Below are 27,552 nucleotides of genomic sequence, written 5' to 3' on the forward strand. Positions count from 1 at the left end.
GAAATGCATAAGCATGCAAAAAAATGAAAAAGTGAAATGCATGAGCATGCAAGAAAATAAATAAATAGTACAAGTGAGCTGTGTGCTTGAACATTTTTACAGGATCAATGTAGTTCAAGCCTGCTTCACTAAGTGTGGCCATATAAGAGCGCATAATTGAGGGTAGCTCTGCTGTTCAAGAAGTACTATAGTGACCGGGAAGAAAATATATATATGTGTCCGTGTAACATAACGCTCTGAGTAACAAAATATCTTCTACGCTCATCGGGATTCTCTCAACAGTCAACACCAAGCGCCATTTGTGTTACACCACAGCCTCAGGATAGTGTGGATAGTGTGGATAGTGTGTTAGCCGTAATGGCCGGTAAGCTGAGGAGTATAAATAAATACATACTACCATGATGCAGCTTTTGAAATGGCCTGTTTTTGTGGTGTTACTCGAGCGATATCACCAGAACACATTTTGATAATGACATCCCCTGTCACTGCTCTTGATAGGACATGTAATTATATATATCTCCCTTACTCTCTCTCGTTCTCCCACCTAAAATCCCCCCCACCCCCAAAATGAAGCGCCTCAATGGCGTGGTTGGTTTGGTGTTTGCTTCTCACCTCGGTGGTCGCGGGTTCGATTCTCGGCCATTCCATTGAGGAGTGAGAGATGTGTATTTCTGGTGATAGAAATTCAACGTAAAAACACCACACAAACAAACCACTCCCAAACGATCTTTCTAAATACTGAACAGTTCCCACTAACGCTCACTATATGTAATGTGCGTCTCTTTATACATAGTATCAGTTCACTGTTCTTTATTTTTCATTGCAGACAGTCATGTAAAGTATATTCCCCGTCGACGATTACCAACGCAGCCATAAAAGTAAAAACATTAGCATTCGCATAGAAAACGGCAACGAAGACACAAAGCTCTGGTGTCACCCTTTCGATAAGACCTATCTACCGTATTGGCTGGAGGAGCTCTATCCCTCCCCATTACAGCATTACACAGCAATAACTCGACGAGTAATGCGCCACTAATATCGGGGGAAGAGTGCCAATAAGCGGCATTACCCTGTCAGCCATACAGAGAGCCATATTCCATGAACCCCCGAGGAGGAGCTTTCGAGGAGGAGCTTTCGAGGAGGAGCTTTTGAAGGAGGACAAGATGCGACACCACCGCAGGACGTGCCTTCGTGGCTCTCACATTCATTAGTGGACGTCACTGCCTCCCCTTCGGTACTTAATGATACCACAATTTTTTTTTTTTTTTTTTTTTTTTTTTTTTTTTTTTTTTTTATGTCGTGAAGACGGAAAGACTCGCCAGCAAATGATATCAACGGGGAAGTCATTTTGAAAAATCATACTTCACACAAAATGACATGCGAGCATAAACACGTAGTTCCTAAGCTCTTTTTTTATTTTTTCTACCGCTGGGCGCCAAGACACGATAAAGATTCGCCGTAACATGACCTGCCATTAAAAATCTCGAGTGCGCAAGGCTACTACGATTCGATGTCTTGTTTCAATCATGAAACGAACTTTATTTTTTATTTTTTATTTTTTTATTGAACAGAGAAATGCCACGTTTCAATTTGGTGTTTGTGATGGTGATTTCCAGTCGACCCGAGTCTCTCTCTCTCTCTCTCTCTCTCTCTCTTCTCTCTCTCTCTCTCTCTCTCTCTACTCTTTGTCGAAACCACGATTCAATATCCTTCTTACAACCAAGATTAATAAGAGTAACTGCTTATAACGTTTTCTTGTCGGTCAATCATCCCAGTTCACACGTGACGCTCTCGAAAAAAATACGAAATAAATGAAAATAAAAAAAATATAATAAAAAATCCCAGTTCGACTGGAAATCACAATCACAGACACCTACCTAATTGAGACGTGGCGCTTTCTCCGTCCGATAACAAAAATAAATGAATAAGTAAATAAATAAACAAGCAAGACCGACGATGCCGCTTCACACGAGCAACAGCTCTGTGGATTCGATAAGCAAACACGATCGAAAATCGCAACATAAACACGGCGCTCTTTCGGTGAGATACGATCACGTCTTCGTCCGACGTTTAAAACCTGTACTTATCGGTCTAGTGTTCAGCGCCCGCCGCCGGTTGCCAATATAAGAGCTAAATATAGTCTTCGAGGTCACAAAGGGTCCCTTAATCGTTTATCGCGGTGCATATCAATTACAATTAGTTTGCGAGAGAGAGAGAGAGAGAGAGAGAGAGAGAGAGAGAGAGAGAGAGAGAGAGAGAGAGCTTACAATACAGAAGAAATGGTGTAACCAAGTGACCCAAATTTTCTATGGCTAATGTTCTTTCTAGATTATTATTATTATTATTGACTCAGAGAGAGAGAGAGAGAGCTCACAATACAGAAGAAATGGTGTTACCAAATGACCCAAATTTCCTATGGATAGTGTTCTTTCTAGATTATTATTATTATTATTATTATTTTATTAAAAGTAATGGCTACTTCAGCAGCGTTACACTTGTAGAGATTCTTCTCTATTTTGCGAATAGCGGCTTTTTCAGTGCTACTTAAACAGGCTAGTAGAGCGCCTATAGAGGTCATGATGCATCCAGAATTTTTTTCTTTTTTTATCGCTCCCAATAATAATAACATCAATAAACACCAACCACGTTCTTGAATAAACCGACGCGGTTCGGGTTACATATTTACGTAAAATACTGCATATAGTGAGTGGCGTTATGTAAAAGAATCTATTCATTTTTTTTCTAATCTCTCTCTCTCTCTCTCTCTCTCTCTCTCTCTCTCTCTCTCAAATAAAGCAAGAAGATTGGTTGCCCTGTAAATTTTTAACGGTGACGACTAGAAAACCGACATGATTTGGCGATGTAACCCGCTAATCGCCTTTGCGATAGAGATCGACAAATACTCACATGGGACTTTGTTACTGTACATTTCCTCTCTCTCTCTCTGTCTCTCTCTCTCTCTCTCTCTCTCTCTCTCTCAATGAGTGTACATAACCGCTAATTCCTTCTCTTCATATCACTCTGTTAATAGCCGAGTTTATTGAGCGACGCTTAATTCAGCCGAAGGAAAACATTAAATCTATCATATTAATGCTGCGACATCTCTTGAGAGAGAGAGAGAGAGAGAGAGAGAGAGAAGAGATGGGGGGGGGGGGGGGCTGGTGGTGAGGTGGGGGTGGAGGTCGGAAAATGGAAATGGGATCCAAACAGCTGATCACCAATCCCCTCCCCTCCCGAACCCCACCAGCGAGCGAACTTCCCCGTACTACTCAGTAGTGTTCGTCAATCAGACAGCCAGTCCTCGTTCTCTTCTGTGACCGTCAACATGTGAGTGCACTCATTCTCTCGCCCGGTCTCTCTTTTTTTTCTCTCTCTCACACACACACAATTCACTCGCTAGACGCTGCTGACTTGCCATGCTTCGTAAAAGCCGTAGGAGGTGGGAGCCTTAACTCTGCGTCCATGTGTACTCCAGACCGGAGAACGGTGGTGTAAATAAGAGGTCGTGTGCACCACGCATTTCTCTCTCTCTCTCTCTCTCTCTCTCTCTCTCTCTCTCTCTCTCTTTATCTCCATCTCCTCCGTTCGTCGTGAACGATGTGTCAGCTTCGTAAACTAAGCTTGCTGTTCAGTTATTTATTTCTTGGTTCCTGGAGTTCGGTGGAAACGGTCTTCTTCTGAGTCTAGCAGCAGAGTTACTTCGTCCTTTATATACCAGCAAGGTCAGTAGTATCTGTACAGCCTAATGTGTAGGTAAGGAAGGTCTCATTACCATTTGGTCTAATTACCTTACTATATGTCAAAATTCTTTTCCCGTGGTGCCGTGATATCGTGGCTCTACCTATAACGTAGTCTAACTATGCCTCGTATATATCTTAATTCGCTTTCCTCTTACTCTGTAATGCTATGTTGGGATATGGCTCTCACTATCTTGTGATATATATATATATATATATATATATATATATATATATATATATATATATATATATATATATATATATATATATATATATATATAATATATATATATAATATATATATATATATACACACACAATTTATATAAATATAATACAAAAATACTCTGTAATGTTATGGTATCATGGCCCTCACCACCTTGTAGATTAATTCACATTAAGAGTTCTCTCTCTCTCTCTCCTTAGTTTCCTCGTTTCCTCTCTTACCCTTCTGCAATTCTACCTAATTTTCCGGTCAATATCAATAAACGAAAAAGACGACTTTCAGCTCCCAATTAATATTCAGGAGAGGACACGATACTATCTCGTAGGGCCCGAATTCCTGACTCACACTTTTACTTTGATCATACTAATAGATACTACTGCTAGCTAGCCTGGTGATTTATGCTTTATCAATAAGCCTGTGTATACATTACTGCCCCGTGTCCTTCGCTTTTATGAGCATCCTGTTCTGCGGAAGCTCGTTAGTCTAATGAAGGCGGTTGTGGCTTGTTCCATTACTACATGAGCACATTACGAACGACCGTCATTACGAAGACAAAGTGAAAACCGAGGTAGTGAGTGTCAGAGGCTAAAGCTATGAACGTGAAGAGATGAGGACGGAGATCCCACGGCCCTATTTCGGATGACCCCACCATTTCAACTCAGGGTAAAATTCCCATGATTAAGTTAATGGCAAATTGGTCCCTTCTGGCGGAGAGGATGTGAATATCAAGAGAGAGAGAGAGAGTTACAAGGATCGGGATATCTCAAAGACTTTTGAGTCCATCCGAAGAGGATACAACATGTGCTCACTTATCTCTAGGAGCAGGTTTTAATGTTCATTCACAGTGTCCTCCTAGTGATTTTGTCTATCTTTCTTTTAAACTCTTCCACACTGTTGCTGTTGACAACTTCTGGTGGCAGTTTCTTCCACGTGTCACATATCTTGTATGTAAAGAAGTTCCCACAATGGGATGTGTTGTATCTCTTCAGCTCTAGTTTCCCTCCGTTATTTCCTGTCTGGTTTTCGTTTAACGTAAATAGGTTACTGTCAGAGAGAGAGAGAGAGAGAGAGAGAGAGAGAGAGAGAGAGAGTCCTACGGGGGGGAATTCCTTAAGATAAATCGAAGGTGATGGACAATTTTTGAGACCTGTTTGGTTGGTGGAATTAAACACTCACTATTAGCAGCCTGGTACGAACAGCCCTTTTCATCATGAGAGTCCGAGGTTTGACTAATGAGGCTTTGCCCTTCCAAGCAAAATCAAATCTCTTGATGATTGTTTGGATGATGTTTTTACGTTGCAAGGAACCAGTGGTTATTCAGCAACGGGACAAACGAACCACGTCGAGATTGAACTTTTCTCACCAGAAATACACATCGATCACCCCTCAGTGGAATGTCCGAGAATAGAACTCGCGACCACCGAGGTGGCAGGCCAAGACCATACCGATCACGCCACCGAGGCGCTTTCATCTCGTGATGATGACAAAAAAGCAGTTCATTCTTATTTGGATACTACAGCATTTTCCATAATGATAATTATCAATATTTGTTGCTATGAATAAGAACAACATTGGTTATTCTCTGAACTATTTTTATTATTATGAAGTTGACGATGGTGACCAAGAAACAAACAATAAACGATCAACGTCATATACATAATCCTGATGACCAATGACTCTGACACGCTATTTCCAACACAGCAACCAATGTTCAGGGCTATAATACTTTGAAACCCGATGACATGACAAATACTAAGCTTAAATGCAAACCGAGCCGGGACATGAGAGTTGATGACCCATGGCGTTGTGTCGCAAAACTGTAAAAATCAAACACACAGGTCCCAATGGTGGTATAGAAAGCATAATATATACGTTCATCACCTTCGGAGAGACGACATAACTATTTCTATTACGTATACTGGATTCATATGCCAAGGAAGCTTCCATATATAATAGACATTCCACTTGTACGAAAAAAAATAAATAAATAAACACCTGAGTCAAGAAAGTGCAACAATAACAAGGAAATATAATTATAGTCGGTATTCTAATCAGAATCAAGACAAATATGATCAACGAAAAGAAACGTTACCTGTCACAAGTAAACTTCACGACAACTTTAACTCGATGTGCCGTACTCGTCTAATTTAATAATGCTAACATTGGAGTGTTAAAGTTACCACACAAGGGCTTGAGCCGACCAAAGTTCAGTCAAGCCTGTCATGAGACTTACACATACATACATACATACATACATACATACACACACACATAGTATGTATATATATATATATATATATATATATATATATATATAATATATGTAGGGTAATGAAAACCAATATTATCCATTTTATATATATATATATAATAATAATATATATATATATATATATATATATATATATTATGTGTATGTGTGTGTGTGTGTGTGTGTGTGTGTGTGTTTAATATCATACATCTCTTAGCTTATGTTCTTCTAACATGTGAACAAAATATTTTTAAATTATTTAGGCATTTCGATGACGCGTTTATGTAGCGTTTTTCATAAGAAACGTATATTATAATTCGCTAGAACGTCCCCCCCCCCCCCCTTTTTTTTCCTACATGCTCTACCAAGTGCAATTTTTATGTCTTTCTGAAGTGCGAAACTAAGTACTGCAGTCATCAACACCTTAAAAGGAATACAATTAATGGCATAATCTCCCGATAAATTAATTCCGTATTCATCATAGATAATAATCAAAATTCAAAAGTCAACGAACAAAGCAAATAAGTAATAGAATCATAAGAACATCAATCAGAATTTCATCACCAAATGACGCGACCCCCTACTGTATTGATTACTACTACTGCGCAATCTACCAAATAGAATGACTACCGTTAATTAAAGGCACCACCCCCATCCCCACCTCTCTGCATACATCAATACCCAATTCTACAAGGTGCATATATCAACACATAACCACAAGTGAGGAGACTGCCATATGAGCGAAAACAGTGCGAAATTCTACCGAGTAAGAAAATATTTCAATGGTGTAGCTTTCATTCAGTCACAAACCACTAGGGTCACTTAACGTTACTTTGTCTCTTACATGCCTTGTCCATCATAGAAAGTAACATTTGCTTAAGTCGAAAAAGATATCATTTGTCAATTTTTAAAAAATGTCTTTTTTTCAATAAATCATGACATGATTTTAAAGGAAATACATTCTGTACTTCTTCCAATGGGAGGGTTGTCTTATTTCTCTGCTTCTTTTTAGGTAATCACTGATAAAGAAAAGATTATGATAAAAAATGCAATGCGCGATCTATGCACACCAAATAGCAGGCATTATTTCTGTATGGATACATCCGACAACATTTCGTTTCCATGGACACATGTCCACTTTTGTTCTTTTTTCCATCTTTTCCATCTTTGTTCGTTTTATACCTTTCCATAGATCTTGGCAAGAGCAACATCAATTTCATGCGTAAAGTAAGTTAAAAGGAATCTTTGGATCATGTTAAGGTTAGCTACCACTATTTTTCAAAACAATATTATGCCACTTTGATTTATACATTTATATTAATATATACAGACATATTATCCAATGTAGCACGAAGGAACACGTACTTAGAACATCCTTAAATCCACGGTAGAAAGGAAAGTGAAACAGGAAATTGGAACAAGTACTTTCGTAGTATATTCTACACACACACGCACAATATATATATATATATATATATATATATATATATATATATATATATATATATATATCGAGCTACAAATGTCCTTTGATATCTAATTCACTCTACCTCGGAATTAATGTATTAACATATATGAAGATATAATAATTCCGAGGTAGAGCGAGTTAAGATATTAAAGGACATTTGTAGCTCGATGTATGTATATGAATCATGGTAACGTGATATGACATATATATACATATATATATATATAATATATAATATATATATATAGGATATATATATATATATATAGATATATATATATGTATATATTAAATATATATATATATAGGTATATATATATATATATATATATATATAATGAATCAACTGGTATAATTTTGTCTTGAAAAATAATAGGTTCACTCATCTTGACAAGATTCGATTTTTTTTTTTTTTTTTTTTTTTTTTTTTTTATCCACGAAGGTGCAGTAGCTTTTCTGCGACAAAAACGTATAAACGAAAGGGTCATATCACTACTAAAGTCTCATCTCCAAATCCTCCTTGGAACGGACGGGACATATTGTGACATTTCCCGTCGAACGTAATGACGAGCTTTCGTTTCTCCCGACCAACGGGAGCAGGAAATTAGTAACATCGTTAACGTCAGCGATAAAAAAAAAAAAAAAAAAAACTAATAGTGTCCCTTGACAACAGACGTCCATCAGACATTAACTAAATTTCTCTTGTTTTCTGTCTAGGGATTTCGCTCTTGAATTTCTGTTCCTACCTCGGTTTTCCTTCCGACTTGAAACACTTCTCCCTAGAGAGGAAAAATATTCTACAGCTTACTCAGTGGGTATACTCAAACCTACCCTTTTCCTTTTCCTCGTCTTCTTCAAGTCTGTGCTAAATAAGGATATTTAGTTGCCTGGCTCATACGCTACTCCACAAAGACACCGTCAAATCTTAACTAAAGTATTTAGCTCGAGTTTTGTGTTTTTTTAAAAAATGTCATTTTCCTTTTCCTAATAAATCAATAGTTAAATTGGGGATATTGTATCTTGAGTGTCAATCATTTTGAAATCTTATCAGGCTTTCAAACTATTATATCAAAATTGGGACAATCTTTCTTGATTGTCTGAATTTGTATATCATACCAGGCTTTCAAATTATATATATATATATATATATATATATATATATATATATATATATATATATATATATAAATGAGCAGACCTAAAGAACAGTCACCACATAAATGGCAAAAGATTCCAAAAAAAGGTCCCCTACGGACAACCAAAACTCATAATCCAATGTAGTTTGAACTAACATAAACTTTCGCTGAAAGTCATCATAAGAAAAATGTGAAAATTTATCCAGAGAATTAAAATAAAAAAAAGCACATTATCGAACGTACACAAGAGTGAAAGCGCACTCCAATCAGAAATTAAATATTTCTTATTCACAGAACAGATCAGCGATTTGATATTGGATACGTGACTATGTAGAGATTCTGAGTATGCAGGATTAAAAATTGATTTAATACGAACCAAGATTAATAACACAGTACTTGAAATTCACACAAACATACAAGAACTTCAAATTATTTAAAATACAAGGAAGCATACGTCGGCCCAATACTAATTCAATAAAAGATCAGTAAATCAATGAAAATGCATATAAATTAACGAAGAGGTTCAAGACGGAATAACTATAAGATAATGACGTCATTCTAACCTAGAGAATTAAGAAGTCAACTGCGCAGGTAGTACCAGCGACGAACCGATGTCAGCGAACGCCAACTTAGCGTGTTCGAGAGAGAGAGAGAGAGAGAGGTATCCCTCCTGAGAAAGGATCTAAGCTTGAGTGCGGAACAATTGCATCAACAGTAATACCAAGAAATTTCGTGCGATTATACTTCCCGAGGAACTACCGGAATTGAACGCATCAAGTTAGTTAACGTATATTATTATTATCATAATAATAATTTGGGATACGGAGCAGTATCCGAAAGTCTCTCCTAGTAATTTTTAGCATTTTACAAAAATATATTTTTAACACTACTGTGGCTTAAAATTGTCAATATTATAGCCTCGTTACGGAGGTTCCTTAGTTCAATAATAATAATCTTACTATGATATAATGGGCGTTATGTCTGTCCGTCCGTCTGTCGTTCAATCACGGCCAAACGGCTGATCCGATGGGCATGAAACTTGGCAGGGTTATAGTGGGGACCCCTAAGATGGTTGATAATGGGGTTTCATCCTACCTCGCCCCACCTGCCCACCTCCGAAGGGGGTGGGAGTGTGAAGGGATACCCAGAAACGGAGCTGGTTGTGCCCGTAGACTTAGTTACACTGGATAGTCACTTATATGAAGCAGCAGGTGAATATAAGGATTGGTAAATTGCTAGGGATAATATTGACAGAATTCACAAAATATCCAGTCATACACTATATACAGTTTGCATGCACATTATTGTAAACTCTTCATTTATTAATTACAAAATTAATAATTTCTAATAATTATGATTATCCGTAAAGGTTGAAGTGTTTAGCTATCGGTGCCTACGCTGTGATCTATTGCTTCCTAAAAAAATGTTGCTTTTTTTGTCCCATACAACGCTCAAAACTAGCAGAATCACAAAATTAGTGACTACCTGACACTTCAAAGGCAACATAATTGCAACGACCATATACGTACTTAGTAAAAAATCTGTGTAGTAAGACACTACAGTAAGCCATTGTTTTCTTATGCTATCAGCCTTCACTGGCTCAGCTATGAACATCATCTCCGCTTTACAATTTCCTATCTTTTATCTATGTCCATAAAACATCCAGACAGACTCGTAAGACAAACATTATAGTTGAATCTAGAAGTCACTGCACTACTTCACAACCAAAGGGAATAATATCTATCGGTCACATTCAGGGAAGATTTAAAAAGTTTTCCTTTTGGAGACAGTGTAACCTTTTTTGCACAAGTGTGACTCAAGCTGATAAAATATTCATACCGGACGTTTAACTACTCAAACTGTGCGTTTCTTTCCTCATAAACCTTACTCCAATTTCAATGTATGTTTAGAACTGCCCATGTTTCCGTTATCTTTACGGATTTTGTGTGGATAAGAAAACCAACATGATTTCCCAACAGCTGACTAGATTAATCACTTCCTTAAAAAAAGACACTATCATTACATTACACACAAATATAACATACAAGCAATATCTAATACGCTGACACCACCATTACGAGAATAACATGTTATTATTCTCGTAATTATGCCAGCACGGGCTTTTGCTCATAGAGCAGCCCGTGTAACGTATAACAACAGAATCACGGAACGTAAACAAAGAAATATAGAGACAGACCAATCGGATGAGTCACAACTGAACTACTATATACTAACTTTGATGGGGGAATGACTTATAGTCAAGGAGTGTCTATTATAAACAACAAATGACTAAGGCGAAGACAGCACAATTACTTGAGAGAGAGAGAGAGAGAGAGAGAGAGAGAGAGAGAGAGAGAGAATATAATGAATGCCATGTGGAAATCATTAAGTAGAAAATATGCCTTCAGTCAAGACCGTCATGTTCATTCCTCCCGAGACCCGAGACTCACAATCCACCTGAACCGCCTCATAAGGCCATTCGCTCCGTTTTCCCGTTAATCCTGGCGAAGTGGAGGCATCCTTCACAGAGCTCTTCAGCATATGCATCATTACCACAAAAAATGTATCATTGTTTTCTCTAAACTCGATTTATACATTCAAACGCATACAGGAAAAAAAACGGGGTTTCACTGTTTTCTCTAGCTATATATGTATCACTGTTTTCTCTAAACTCGCTATATATATATATACATTCAAACACATACAGGAAAAAAACGGGGTTTTCGGGGTTTCTAGCTAAGTGCATCCAAACGTATATATAGGAAACAGGGGTTTTCTAGGTATATACATTCAAATGTATATAGGAGACATGGGAGGTTCTAGTTATGCACATCCAAACGTATATATAGGAAACAGGGTTTTTTCAAGGTATATATATTCAAACAAAGAAAGAAACATGTTTCTAACTATACATACATACACACACACACACACACATATATATATACATTCAAAATCATACAAAAAAAAACTTTATACAAATAATGCCATTAATGCATTTTTATATATAATGTGTCAAAGTCACCCACATATCGACAGAACATGGGATAATTAAGTAAATTCGATATTCATGGGTTGTTTGTGGCTTAACTCTATATTTCAATGCATAACAATGTAGTGGATTATACAAATATATATATATATATATATATATATATATATATATATATATATATATATATATATACTTGATCTGAACTTTCAACGGGACGGTAAATGCATCAGCAATGCTCAAAACAATACTACCGAGTTATAAGAACAATGGCGACTGAAGCAGGAAATAATAAAACAGACTCTGAAATTATATGGCATCATCTACGGCGATGAGAACCTGCGCAGCTGGACAGAAAAAAAGGGGGGGCAGGAGTCACTGACACACACGAGAGAGAGAGAGAGAGAGAGAGAGAGAGAGAGAGAGAGAGAGAGAGAGAGAGAGAATTATTTATTATTCCCAGTTGAAAATAAGGACCGTGTTCCTATCGCGGAAAGGATTGTCTTAACTAATTTGCTGGAAGCAGGAACTGGGCAGATTACGTGAAAGGGATACAATTAGCTGATAACGAGGACTATAATACAGAGAGAGAGAGAGAGAGAGAGAGAGAGAGAGAGAGAGAGAGAGAGAGAGAGAGAGAGAGAGAGAGAGACTGCTATTATTAATCCACCTGATGGAAGACAATTCTGCGTAGATCACGAAGAGAGGGAGGAAGAATGGCGTTGTGCCGTATGGCAGCTGGGCATTTATCATCGGGGAAAATTAGTTAATCGTGTAGGGATTGCTCACCCACTTCCTCCTCCTAGACGACCTCCTCCTCCTCCTCCTCAAACACGTGTCCCCAAAGACAGATATATAAGCCAGAGAAACGCCAGAATAACCTTTCAACGAACCCCTTTTGTTCACGCGTTGCGTAACCCGCTCAGAAAGATGCTGTTTATAATACTAATCTAACTTGGACGCAGTGCGAGACTTGAATGTGTGTGTGTGTGTGTGTACTCATTCCCGATGAGGCGGACGTGATGCGTGTAAACACGTAAACAGCCTTGGTCAATCGTCGGATTTCTGGCTAATGGCTGAAAGTGTCCTCCTATGGAATTCGAAGGGCGGCGAAAGCTCTAGTCGCCAAACGACAGTAACCGAAGTCAGAATTCCAAACGAGGAAGCAAGGCAGGTGGAAGGAAGGAAATGACAAATCATGGATTAATTTGAGAGAGAGAGAGAGAGAGAGAGAGAGATTCTTGACAAGACACAACTGTAATTCTTATGATGGACGAAAGCATTGCTTCATGAGGTGGTTGACTGACCCACTGGTCAGGTGGCTACTGGTTCTGAGCAGTAAGAGCTGATCAAGACTTTAAATCACGCCACTAAGAAATAACAACACAAAAGAAAAAAAAAAATGAGGGACAAAAGGAAAGACTGCCCGAAATGAGAAAACAGGAATAGGATGTGTACACAGGGGGAGGATGAGGGGGGGGGGGGGGGGGGGGCTGAGAGGGAGGCAAACAGGATGGGGGCGTGGATAGACTTGCTCAAAAAACTCGCAATCTATCCGCCAGCTGGGTCTTAATGAGGGACACCGTATCGCTATGAGAAAAAACAAAATGAAAGGGCAAGGAAAGAGGCGATGGTTGCCTGCCTAAGTACAACTTAAGGACGATGTCGATAAATAATACTCGGGGAACATTGCTTCCCGTTAGATGGTACGGTAGACTGAAAGAGAGAGAAGCATTCACAATAACCAGACGAGGGAAAGGCACTCCTCAGTAAATGCACACACGGATACACTTCACAATAAAGGATGGAAAATATACTTCAGATTTACCATACAAGGAATACACACTAATCGGCAGTTGTAGAAAGCCTGATTCCACATTTCACTGTCATACTAGGATGTGTTGTTCATTTTGATAGGGCCACTTCACGATAATTGAAATGAATTGAGCAGCATAAGCTATATGTAGTAAGTAGCTTTCAATATCTGAGCTGTGTTAATTCTATCGTGATATCTAGCTGCGGTTTCTGGAGGAAATACCTCTCTTCCTTACATATGTAATGTATACATGAATAGTGTTTTATGGGCCTTTCATCTTCATGTATACTTACATGTAATCTATCTGTAGGTATGTATACATAGTCCCTACACCGTAGCAGATGTTTTTACGAGTAAAAATATATAAATATTTTAAAAATAGATTTATTAAACAAATATTTTTCATGAGTGATATACAAGTATCAAAATAAACTACACATCCTAGTATGACAGTGAAATATGGAATCAGGCTTTTTACAAAAGCCGATTAATGTTCAGAGAAAAAAACGAAGAGAGAGAGAGATAACAAATGCTGTCATGAGCGGTAAACAACTGTGTGCTGACCTATATAAAAAGAAGTGCGCCGCAGTGCGAGAATTGTAGATCAGAGGCTTTATTATTGCCTGCAAATATACCTGGATTATTTCTGCAAAATCATGCACCTAACGATACTGTAACATTACATAAAGGGGAAAAATATTATTTTGCTAAGTCAGACGTTCATACTGTGGTAAAATGTTCGATAAAGAGTAATGCACTTTGATACTGCAGGTAACCTAAAGGAAAATACTGCTTTAGATCATATGCTGTGGGTGTGTGGTGCTGAGTAGTAATCCAAAAATAAACTATATTTGCTTTCAAAACTGATAACCCCATTTCCACATAACCATCCACTTTTAATTTCTTCAAAATCATGCACCTAACGATACTGTAACATTACATAATGGAGAAAAAAATTTTCTTTGCTACATCAGTTCATACTATGGTAAAATGTTTGATAAAGAATAATGCACTTTGATTTCATACTGCAGGTAACCAAAAGGAAAATACTGCTTCAGATCATATGCTGTGTGTGCTGCTATATGAGTAGCATTCAGAAAATAAACTATATTTGCTTTCGAAACTGAAACCCGCATTTCCCCATACCCATCCATGTTTTATTTCGTGTGTCGGGGAGTGTGACCGGAATCCGACTGTTGCTTGAATACTAACGATGTACTTCTTCATTCCAGGAACATAGGCATCGAGGGCCGAACGTGAGGTGTCCCGAGACACCGCCCTTCCAGGAGGCACCGCGAACTATGACCAACGCAGAGGGGTCATCATCGATGACGCAATCGTCAACCAATATGACGACAACGATTCAACGACCAGCTACTACAACAGTGATGTAACGAGAGCTTCACAGGAAATACGTAGACAGGATTGAGGGTAAACCAGACGTATATCAAGACCAGCACGTCCTTCGGGTGAATCAGTCCTCGCAAAGGCAATTAAGAGGATATATCATGGTCACGGCCGCTTTCCCGACCTTGCGCAAACCAACAACTTGATAGAAAATTCAGCGACTAGTGACAACATCCAGCTGCCACAGAGGCTCAGCTTAAGCTGGAGGCATCTTGTGCCGCAGTGAAGACCCGCTACAAGTCGTGTTTTTCGCTAAAAAGAGTTAAGATTATCAGTGACATACGCGATTTGTAAAATAAACTCAGGTAAAGTGAATCTGCTCCCCGAAACAGAAATAGTGAATAGTGAATATAATAAACCTTGGGAGGGTACAATGGTGTTCCTTTATTACACCGCTGTGCTCTGCTGCTTTCTTGTGCTAGCAATAAACTACAACTCCGTCAGTGGTATGGCTATCAGTAACGGCGACCAGGACAGACTGACTTGGGCTCCTATTACAAGCCTCAAATATCCCTTCGTGACATTCATCAACGACTTCAACTACCCCACCTGGGCCACGAGACACCAAATCACTAAAGAGAATGGCCGCCTGCATCTCAACTTGGCCAAAAACGTCCCCTTCACGGTAGTCTGCGGGGCTTGCTTCCATCATTCCATCTTCAAACCCAACTTGACGGTCGAGATCTCGGACCACCACTCCATTTCCATCCCGAAGAGGAAGAGAGACAAGTCCCTTCAGTACTCGGTGGGCGTCAACGAGTGCATGATGACCTTCCTGGTCACGGAACCCATCAAAAAGGGCGGCGAAATCACCTGCACCTTGAACAGGGGGAAACAGGTGATTAAGGAGACGATCAAGTTCAGCGCCGTCGACGTGGACATCCAACAGCCCCCGGAAGAATACGAGATAAGGGCGTCGTCGCCGACCGTCATGCTGCAGTGTCCGGACGCCGAACAGTCGCCGCCCTCGAGCCAAAACCCCGTCGTGAACGTGTGGCACGAGGAGGTCAAGGAAACGAGGTCGAAAGACGTCGGGTCGCCGATGGTGTTCACAAACCAGACGATTTACCTGGAGAGGCCGAAACACTCCATGACGATCGTGTGCTCCGTCTATAACATCTTCAGCCCGTCGGTCGTTCACCAGCGGCGCTACAAGGTACAGGGGAGGCCGAGTAGCGGGAAGCCCCAATACTTCGCGGGGGAAATTCACGCCTACGAAGAAATGGACGCTGAGATTCTCCCGCCGAGAATCAGTCTGTCCACCAGTATTCTCGCTATCATCATCCTGGCAGCTGTGGTGTGCGTTCTCATAGCGCTGATCGGTGCTTACAGATTTTTCTCGGCGTTCAGAGGTCATTAATACAGGCATATAATGCCGTGAGCATACCTGCTGTAAATAAGACACAACGATTCTCAGTGCCGCCGTGAGTTCACAAGAACTTAAGAGAGACTTTTAACGTCACCCTCACTCGCTCCTCCACGCTGCGGGGTTTCCTGAACTGTTCGTGGTCTGAAGTATGTGTGTGGCAACTCAATCCCTTGTGAACGGTGTATAAATGTACATAATATTATTAATATGAATATATTTTGATATTCACTTATACTTGACTATCTATGTGGATAGCACGACCTGCAATGTATGTCGATTACAAATACTGAAATCAGATGTGTATGTACGTGTCTGTATATATATATATATATATATATATATATATATATATATATATATATATATATATATATACTATATATGTATGTATATACAGTATATTATACGTATACTGTATACGTATGTGTACAACCAAACTAATTATCAACACGATTCAATAATACTTTATAGAAAACGTGCATGATACAATGAAGTGCATATGACCGATTGTCAACTATTAATAAACATTCAATAAGAAACAGTTTTTTTTTATCTCATCTCCAAACTTGCAGTATTACAGCGCCGAGGAAACGCCGGAAGGAAGGAATTAGACCAAGAACCCCCTAAACTTAATAAATGAACGACTGGTAAAATGACAGCCCTCATAACTCAGAACTGGACTCTTCTCAGTACAGGTATACACGAGACGAGTACAAACCAATTGCAACCGGAATACAAAATGCAGCTACACCAAAGGACAAGCGCTGGGACCTATGATTTCATTCAGCGCTGCAACGGAAACTGGGAGTAGAAAGGTTTGAAAGGTGTGACAGGAGGGAAAACTAGACCGTGAGCTGCACCATGAAACAATTGTGAGGAGAGGGCGGAAAGCACGATGGAAGAAAGAGAATAAGAGCGGGAGTAGTACAGTAAAAAGAATGACAAAGGGTTGCACCTATAGAGGGTAAAAAAAAAAAAAAGTCTTACGAAAACCAAATTCACTCCTTAATGATTACAAAGTCGCTTCTTGACATGTGGCAGGTGAGACCTTTCATGAAAAACCACGAATAGCGGACAAGTGTTCCTTAAATCAGAACCATTAAAAAGTATCAAAATGTTAAACTAACACCTTCAGCATGCAATATCCGCCGCCCACCAACCTCCACAGGCCAACGTCAACAGGTTAACCGCCAAAGGAAATGCTTGGCCTTGTACTGCAACCTCAACCTTGCAAAGCGCTGCTAGACACACCCAACAGGGGTCTCAAGTGGATATATAAACACTCAGTGGCTCTATAAATAGATTAAACGTCCCGAATTCCTGCTTTGTTGTTTGAAATTCCATCAAATAATTTCTTTCCTTGAATTTTACCACTGTTCAACTTCACGATTATCAGACATCTCAAAAACACCGAGGAATTAATAAGTGACGTTAAGAATTATTGAACCGACCGAAGCATTCTGCTGTTACTTGACACGCTCCCAACCGCCGGAATTGATGTTTAGATAAACTTCTTACGTAAACTCTGATAACCTTTAACACTGCTCTTGCACGGGCCAAGGAAATCCTGACATAACTGAAATCTCTGGAAGTATAAAAACACGCAATAGTTTCAGGGCACCCAACAACGTGGTGCTGATACAATTTTTATTTCAATTAAAAAAAAAAAAAGAAAACTCACACACACACACAAACCCTTTATAAAATGCCAAATAGAATCTTGAAATCTCCGGGAAGCCGACTACTACATGGTATCATTACCTTTTCCGACTTCGAAAGAATAATAATAATTTAAAAAAAGTAAGCATAAAGCGGATACTGCAAAGTCCCTGAAAGCATCTCTGTGTTAAGGGCAGACAAACACGTGCTATTATTGTACTTGCTTCAATTTTCAGTTTTGAGAGAACAAAGAACGCTCACGTAGTCGCCTCGTTGTTCGTACACCATATTTCAGTGTTTTATTGGAAACTATCTGCGCGCAGTTGTTACATTTGTGTTTCGTGGCACCTAATTACGTGATAGTTATGTCTGTTGTAAATTTTAATAAAATAAATAAAAAGCTACAAATATAAACTTCAAGTTGATGCTACTTTAGCTTCTAATCTATGCGTCACCTACTCCGAGGTGCTGCTACTAAACATGGCGGAAGCTCCTTCGGACGCCGTCTTTAGTACTAGCCCCTCTGGATCAAAGTATTATATACACCCATTTCTATATACTACTGTGGTCGACAAATTATATAAATGAACGGTATCTTTACGGTGTTTAGTACTATCACCTCGGAGTAGGTACATTTACCGTACAGTGTTTAGTACTAGCACCTAGGTGTAGGTACATTTACCATACGGTGTTAAGTTCTAGCACCTCGGTGTAAGTATATTTACATATGATGTTTAGTACTAGCACCTCGGAGTAGGTACATTTACCATACGGTGTTTAGTTCTAGCACCTCGGTGTAATTACATTTACATATGGTGTTTAGAACTAGCAACTCGGTGTAGGTACATTTACCATACGGTATTTAGTACTAGCCCCTCGGAATATGTAGAACATTTACCATACGGTGTTCAGTACTAGCAACTCATAGTAGGTACATTTACCATACGGTATTTAGTACTAGCACATCAAAGTAGGTACAGTGATGCTCAAATCTCATGCGACATGACTCAATAGGATTTCGTTCAAAATTCACTAACTGGCAACCTAGCATGCTCCATATTTACCTATTATATCAATGCGGAAACACGATTATTGCATACAGTAGGGCCATGTGTTTCATAAGAGTGAAATCTGTCATATATTTCAAAACTGTAAGAAAATGTCACGTGTAGCCAAATTTCATCAAAAAAAACTTTTTCGAAACATTTTCAAAACTTGAATTTACACATCGGTGAAGCATTTGACCAAAATGAAGTCGTCATCAAGCATCAGTTCAAATGTTAAATAAAAAAAAAAAACTGTCATAACATTAATAATGCTTCCAAAGCAAGCATAAAATTTGAAATAGTCCTATTTGATTGCTTTTACACCTCAATGCTGAAAAAAATGTGAATGTGTATATACAAAAGAAGAATGCGCCCACCGATATCAACGTGAGGGCAGCGTGTGTGACTTATCATTAGTGTCGGTGCAACAACAACCACCCGGTGTAACATAAGTAGGTCTACACTGAGTAGCGACAATGAAATTATGTTGAAAACACTTTATATGTGTTAGAGGAATAGTTGGATTATCATACATAATTATTTGTTATAATACTTAAATATTACAAAAATGATGGCATATAGCCAAGATATTGTTCCTAGGCCTAGGTGTTAGATTTCTTTACTTTACACTTACAGTCTCCTCTCTCTATTAACAATTTCTGGCCAGAAAGGAAATGAGGTTATCTATACATTCTTGCACTTCAAGTTACCTTATGAAAGAATAAATTATACACCAAAAGCGAGCAGAAGGACATAAGAAAATATTTTAAACCAGTTGAAAAATAAGTGTTCCATACGACTTGATATTAATACTTATATTTCGATTAATAGCCATCTTCTCCATATAATCAAAATCATCACCATCTTTTATTCCTCAAAGAACAGGTAATCTTTACATATAAAAACATTAATACCATATTACATTTCAGAAGGATTAGAATATTTTTTTAGGCCTATAAATCATTTTGTAACATACAGACAGCTTAAACACAGCCTAAAACTTCAACATTCAAAGAAAACTGGTTGTAATTCATACTCCTATCGTATTCCTCAAAGAACAGGTAGTCTCGTATTCCTCAAAGAACAGGTAGTCTCGTATTCCTCAAAGAACAGGTAGTTTCTACCAATAATTCATTAGTAACAGAGTACATCTCAGAAGGCTTAGATTATTTCTTTAGGCCTATGAAACATTTTGCACCATACAGGCAGCTTAAACACAACATAAACTTCAACATTCAAAGAAAACTGGTTGTAATTCAAATTCCTACTTTGAAAATGTTGTTATGACTGTTGAGCTCATTAGGTCTACTGTTACAATCTGCAGACGTAGTTATGTTGACCAGTCCGAGGAGCATATTAAGTGTGCTTTCATTGATGGCACCGCTAACCTTATCAAACCGCACTTTGAACTGAGCAACTTAAAAAAAATCAGTTCAAATCACACAGATTACGAATTATACCAATGCATAAAAGGGATCATATTTATATAACCATAAGGAAAATAGGGCTAGTTGTGAATTCGCAAACTTGTCGACATGTATGACATTAGAAACAAAAAAAGTTTAACACTACTTGGCAACGTCACACTGAGTCTGAGAATCTGGACGATACAAAAAGAATCATGTCGCATGAGATTTGAGCACCTCTGTAAATTTACCATACGGTGTTTAGTACTAGCAGCTCGTAGTAAGTACATTTGCCATACGGTGTTTTGTACTAGCAGCTCGTAGTAGGTACATTTAACATACGGTGTTTAGTACTAGCACCTCGGAGTTGGTACATTTACCACAAGGTGTTTAGCACTAGCACCTCGCTGTACGTATATTTACAAAGGTGTTTAGCACTAGCACCTGGCAGTAGGTGACGCGTAGATAACAAGCCAAAGTAACACCCTTCTAGTTCCTCAAAATAATATCAGTGTATCTCACGACGGCCAACCACGTGGTATGGTTACAGTAATTTTAACATTTCAAGCCTCGGGGCTACATTCCAAACCACACGCATTACAAAAGAATTACATTGCAGCTACGTGCAACTTCCTGCCCTCCCTTCCGCGACAGCTCAAGAGAATTTAGAATTAGACAAAGAGACTCTGGCGGTGCCTTCGGGATACAGGTAACGACGCTGATACAGGAAAAAAAAGATGTTTTTCTTCCGGATAAATGTAATAGTACTGATAAATGGACTGTCCTTTTTTTTTCAAGATAAAAGTAAAAATACAATAATAGAATAAACTTTAAATTGAAAAAACGTAACAATACTGACGATGAAATAATAATTTTTCATCATGAATGTAATACTATTGACGAAATTCAATAATAATTCTTCACAAGAAAAGTGAAGATAACGGTATGGTGTGATAGACCTTTTGGAATCAACGTAATACATCAATAAAATAAACTCGAAAGATGAACTCGAGTCTATCTCCTAATATAAAGATAGAACAAAAATTTAAAAGTGGGATCTATTCTACTTCTTAACATACGTACAAAGAAAGTAGTTATAATTACTTATTAACAAATTCACTTAAATTCCACAACTGACAAAATGTAACGATAGCGAAATAAAAATCGGAAAGCGAGATATAATCTTCTTCTATATATATATATATATATATATATATATATATATATATATATATATATATACATACACAAAATGAAAACTTTAAAATTATATATAATAAAAATTCGCCTAAATTTCACAACTAACTAAAAGTACCGACAGCGAAATACCAGAATCATTTTTCTCAGAATACTATAGCTGTCAGCCATTCTTTCCCAGTGTACCTAACAGGGAAATCCCTAAATATTATAATATCCGGTTAGAGAAAAAAAATTATGCGTAAAAGCAGTTACCACCAACACCACTACTGTAGTCCCCCAATAGACTCCACCGAGAATTACGGCTCATGGCATGCAAGCATTTACGCCAATTAGACAGACCACGTAAGCTGATCGTAAACGATTATATTATCAAACATGCTAGACTGAGTCAGAGTACTCGTGGTGCTGAGTTTTTCTTTTCTTTCTGAAGCAGTGGTTCTTAAACTGGGGGTGGGGGGAGGGGGGCGTTGGCAACAATTTCCAAGAGAGGCGCCAGCCCTAGGGAAACATTACAAAATCTCTAAGTATTCATTATTCTCTTAACAAGAATGAGGAAACTAATATTCAGAACTTTACGAAAAAAATGCGAAAGTATCAATCGCCTCATAACCGTTAGTTTCCTGGTTGGGGTTACTATGCTTTGAATTATTCACCTCCCTCCATAAATCCCTCGAAACCCCTTTATCTCTCTCTCTCTCTCTCTCTCTCTCTCTCTCTCTCTCTCTCTCTCTCTCTCTCTCTCTTTTATTTTCCTTTAAAATCTGGGAGGGAATGTTACTCATAGATGCAAGGGGGCGTGAAGGAAAGGTTAAACTCTTAGAGGGGGCGTGGTAATAAAAGGTTTAAGAACGATATTTAGGTATTTTACAGATATTTGGACGGAGAGGAAAGTGATGACAGCTATAACTAATACTGGAGAAACCTATCCAGTTATGTATATGTACATATATTTGGAAATAAATCTATACAGAAAGCTTTCGGGAAACTGTTCGAGTGCCCTTCTCAATCTGAAATAGGAAATTGAACAGTTTTCCGAAAGAGCCCTGTACAGATTTACTTTTAAACATATATATATATATATATATATATATATATATATATATATATATATATATATATATATATATATATATTTATTTCCGATCCACGGAAATATTAATTCCTTATATTATTAGTGATTAAAGTAATACTCTAAGTAGCGTGAGTCTTGAAATGGAGAAACCAATCCACTGTTATGTATATGTATAAAGAAATCACGAAAGCAACCACGTGATTTTGTTTATTAGCTGAAGCCACTAGGAAAGTTAAAAATGAAAAGACAAAGTGCCAAGTACTTTCGTGTATTCAACACATCAGTGACCCGATGATGTGTTAAATACACGAAAGTACTTGGCACTCTGTCTTTTCATTTTCAACTTAATAGTGGCTTCGGCTAATAAAGTATATACATATAATTTATAGCAGCAACTGCCGGTACAAGAGTCAAATGATGGAATCGGCCTTAATAAAGAGAAGCAGGTAATGAACATCTCAAAAGGGAATTGGACATCCGACATCGTCGACGCAGTGTTCATTCAACCATAACGCTTTAAGAAGATTAAAGGAAGATTATCAGCGGGGGTGACCTAAATTGGCTTACTTGTGGACGAATCTCTTGGTATAAATACCACCTTTTCTGTAAACTTTTCTCATTCATATACCTGAAGAGAGAGACAGCAGTCTCTGAAATATAGTACTTTTCTCTCTACATTTTGGTGTTTTTATGGGCTCCTTTTATTAGATATATATATATATATATATATTATATATATATATATATATATATATATTATATAATATATATATATATATATATATATATATATATTATATATATATATATATATATATATATATATTTACTTTATTAGCCGAAGCCACTATTAAAGTTGAAAATGAAAAGACAGAGTGCCAAGCACTTTCGTGTATTTAACACATCATCGGGGCCACTGATGTGTTAAATACACGAAAGTACTTGGCACTTTGTCTTTTCATTTTTAACTTTCCTAGTGGCTTCAGCTAATAAACAAAATCACGTGGTTGCTTTCGTGATTTCTTTATACATATACATAACAGTGGATTGGTTTCTCCATTTCAAGACTCACGCTACTAAGAGTATTACTTTAATCACTAATAATATAAGGAATTAATATTTCCGTGGATCGGTACCGTTGCACGTATTAAAAAGACTATGATAAAATGTTCGATTTCTCACAAATTTTTCATTTCCTGTTAACAAGTTACGTGTTGAAAACAAGTGACACATTCGAGATTACTTTGACATTTCCCACGGCGATTAAACGCTCGACTATCTAGAAATAATACAGCCTAACAAAAGCTTCCGATCGGTATACCTATACCTACCACATTCATCCAAGATCTAAGTAAGAAAAGTGTTCTCAGGGGTCCACAATAATGAAAATGTGAATAGCTCGCGTATCATTTTTAAACACTTTAAGAATGCTTTCGAACCCTTCCCTGGGTTCGAAAGCTTTTATAGTATTTATAAATTGTATACGAACTTTTCACATTTTATTATTGTGGATCCTTCAGAACATTGTATAAATTCTAGTGATAGACTGTTTGTTTGTATGGTGTTTTTACGTTGCATGGAACCAGTGGTTATTCAGCAACGGGACCAACGACTTTACGTGACTTCCCAACCACGTCGAGAGTGAACTTCTATCACCAGAAATACACATCTCTCACACCTCAGTGGTGGAGAGTTTTTTCCCAATTAATGAAATAGTGTTAAATACCATGGAAACGGACCACTAAGAAAAACCTTTAGAAACAGACAACCTCCACACGGATGCAATTAAGAAGAGCGTTAGCATTCACGACGGACTCGAACTGGTCTCAACTCGGCAAGGTGGGGGTTAACCTCCCCCGAGACTTCCAACTGCGCAGATCCGGTCATTATATGAACAGGTCACAGAAAGTGAGGAAGCCAGCTTCGACTTCGGAATTGGAAGCATAGCGTGCCGGACCCAGTTTCATTCCCGGAACCGCCTGACAATTTTTAATGGCTAAATTGACTACTATAACGAGGAAGACAATACCACCACTCTGATTCCAATGGCATATAATGAAACATGAGCAATGTCATCCGGGTAGCAATGTTGGTTACGCTTAACATTATGTAACGATACTTTACAGAGACGTAGGTCCTGCACTATATAAAAGACAATGATAGTTCTCTATTTCCTTAGTGAAACTATTTGGTGGAGAGAGAGAGAGAGAATTTGATTTTTATTCATATAGATTTTTTGGCATTATGCCAAGCACTGAGGCAACTAAGGCCATTCGGCACTGAAACGGAAATTGACAGCAAAAGGTTTGAAAGGTGTTACAGGAGGAAAACCTCAAAGTAGTTGCACTATGAAACAATTGTTAGGCGAGGGTGAACAGGAAGATGGAAGAATGAGAATATGAACGGAGGTACAGCAAATGAAATGAAAGTAGTTACAGCTAGGGACCGAAGGGACGCTGCAAAGAACCTTAAGTAATGCATACATTGCACCGAATGCGGTGCACTGACGGCACTAACCCCCCTAAGAGAGAGAGAGAGAGAGAGAGAGAGAGAGAGAGAGAGAGAGAGAGAATGTATGAGACGTTCTTTGCACGTCATAAAACAAGGTATGTATCATGGATGCTCAATAGATGGCTGTTCCTGGCCTAATCTTCGCGTCCGGGTCATTCAGTGTCTCTGGCAATTACTGGTTCAGCCAGTTAAGCTGTCATCCTCCCCAAAAGCAATCCATCCTGCTTTCATTGCTTTTTTTTCTCTTATTTATTGTAAACTCATCTCTAATTAAAGGTTTATATCATTTCTCTTATTATTCTTGTCTTTCCACGGATATAGTCCTGTACTATACCTGGTTCACTTAAGGTAGATTCTTGGTTGAGCCCTTTGCCTACGAGACGTTTGTTTGGCAGCCGCTGATTGGCTGGGAGCTGCCTATCTCCCGGTACCAGCCAATCAGCAGCCGCCAAACAAACGTCTCGCAATCATAGGGCTCAATCCAAGAATCTACCTTAAGTGAACCAGTTATATGTGGAGGATAATGGTAGTCGAATTATAAATAAGCCACAATTACGTATATGGTAAGAAGGTCCGTTGTGTAAACGATTGAAAGCTTACTTTTTTAACTTTTTTTTGTATTTTGAAAAATACAGTATCATTTATATACATAATTGTGGCTTTTTTAACTCATCATCTCCAGTCACGGCATAGTGAGTGATGCACCATAGACAATGGTAGTTCTCTATTCTCCTTTTGGTACATTATTAGAGAGAGCTACAAGGAGTTACAAGGATTAGAACGTCTCAAAGACTTGTTAGTCCAACCGAAGAGATATCATGTGCTCACTTATCTCTAAGAGAGAGAGAGAGAGAGAGAGAGAGAGAGAGAGAGAGAGAGAGAGAGAGAGAGAGAGAGAGAGAGAGAGAGAGAGAGAGAGAGAGAGACTGCTCTCAGCACACGCACATCATTAACAGATTCAGAACTTTTGGATAAATGCATTCGCAAAGCATTCATTTCACAAAACTGAATTTCTCTCTGTGAAATATTCTTCACCTTAAACAGTATGACACCAATCAAAAGAAAACTCTATTTAAAAGGCTTGCGTATTTCCATTTAACAGAAACGGCAACTAAAAGAATGGTGGACTACGAACCAAGGTCTATAGACCTTGCTACGAACAATGTACTTTACTATATACTTTACTACGGAGCTTCTTGAGGATAATGTATTTCAGCTCCACCTTTTCCTCACAAAGCCGCTTGAATAGACTCTGGGTTAACGATAAAACAAGATAATCAGATCATAAAAAATAACAGTTTTCGAGTTAATAACATCAATAAGAGAGCATTATATAGCACATGAAACTTAAAATAGAAATACAAGGGCAATAAACACTTTAGCTTATATGAATACCATGTTGTAATTCTTACAGCACTATATACTTATTATTATTATTATTATTATTATTATTATTATTATTATTATTATTATTATTCATAAGATGAACCCTATTCATATGGAACAAGCCCAAAGAATAAGGTATTCATTAGGAAGTAAGATGAGGTAAGAGGAGATACAGAAAGAAGAGATCGCGCTAGTAAGAAAAATAATTAATACCTCCCACAACAACAAAATTAAATGTGGGATGTGGATACACTGAACATACAATGGTCACAACGTTTGGACCCTAAAAAGAAATATACGTATAATGTACTGCAATTAATATATTCTCTTTAGGAGACTTTAAAATCCACAACAATGAGAATGAAAAATCAGAGACCTCCGTAATCAGGTGCGTTTTATGGCCCTGTGGCACTCAGGTTTCAGTCTGTACCCGTCTTTCGCAACTGCATATCATTACACTCATCCATACAAACAATCTCTAGTTGTAATGGTGACAGTCACTATTGGCGTTAACGCCATAACATAAGACCGACATTAACTGCGTAAAATTGAATTCTAAAACGCCTTCAAATATCAAATGTTTTTCTTCTTCTTCTTCTTTTTCTTCTTCTGAATGAAAGTGGTTCTCCCATCCAGACTTATTTCAGTCTGCCAACCGAATCAAGAAGGCCGTATTACTGAGAGGAAATTTGTAATAAAACAATAACTATCATTAGCCACATACTACGCAGCAAACTAAATTTAAAACAAGAATAAGTCTTAACACAATGATTAACACTTTCATTATTATTAATGAGAGAGAGAGAGAGAAAGAGAGACTAACTTCACCTACAATTTTAACATTATCTTTAAAAATCGAACATGTAA

At 38.0% G+C, this 27,552-nt stretch overlaps 2 protein-coding genes across 4 annotated transcripts in view; one reads left to right on the top strand and one right to left on the bottom strand.

Annotated features, from left to right (window-relative positions):
- LOC135221835 (S phase cyclin A-associated protein in the endoplasmic reticulum-like) overlaps nucleotides 1–27,552 on the bottom strand; it is a 233,562-nt gene that overhangs the window by 75,919 nt on the left and 130,091 nt on the right. The gene's annotated exons all lie outside the window — the stretch shown is intronic.
- On the top strand, nucleotides 3,209–17,728 carry LOC135221834 (uncharacterized). 3 transcript variants are annotated; one of them, XM_064259735.1, is made up of 2 exons: nucleotides 3,209–3,327; nucleotides 14,862–17,728. In XM_064259735.1, exon 2 carries the CDS (start codon nucleotides 15,410–15,412, stop codon nucleotides 16,394–16,396), a length of 987 nt encoding a protein of 328 aa, XP_064115805.1. In that variant the 5' UTR covers nucleotides 3,209–3,327; nucleotides 14,862–15,409; the 3' UTR covers nucleotides 16,397–17,728. The 3 variants fall into 3 exon arrangements, with proteins under 3 accessions (XP_064115805.1, XP_064115803.1, XP_064115806.1); XM_064259733.1 differs by having other exon boundaries at nucleotides 3,295–3,722; XM_064259736.1 differs by lacking the exon at nucleotides 3,209–3,327 and adding an exon at nucleotides 9,472–9,598.

The sequence above is a fragment of the Macrobrachium nipponense genome, chromosome 3, assembly GCF_015104395.2.
Source record: "Macrobrachium nipponense isolate FS-2020 chromosome 3, ASM1510439v2, whole genome shotgun sequence".
In the NCBI taxonomy this organism is placed as follows: domain Eukaryota; kingdom Metazoa; phylum Arthropoda; class Malacostraca; order Decapoda; family Palaemonidae; genus Macrobrachium; species Macrobrachium nipponense.

Excerpts from the sequence above, each read along its gene's own strand:
- LOC135221834 (XM_064259735.1), top strand. The coding sequence starts at position 15,410 with ATGGTGTTCCTTTATTACACCGCTGTGCTCTGCTGCTTTCTTGTGCTA.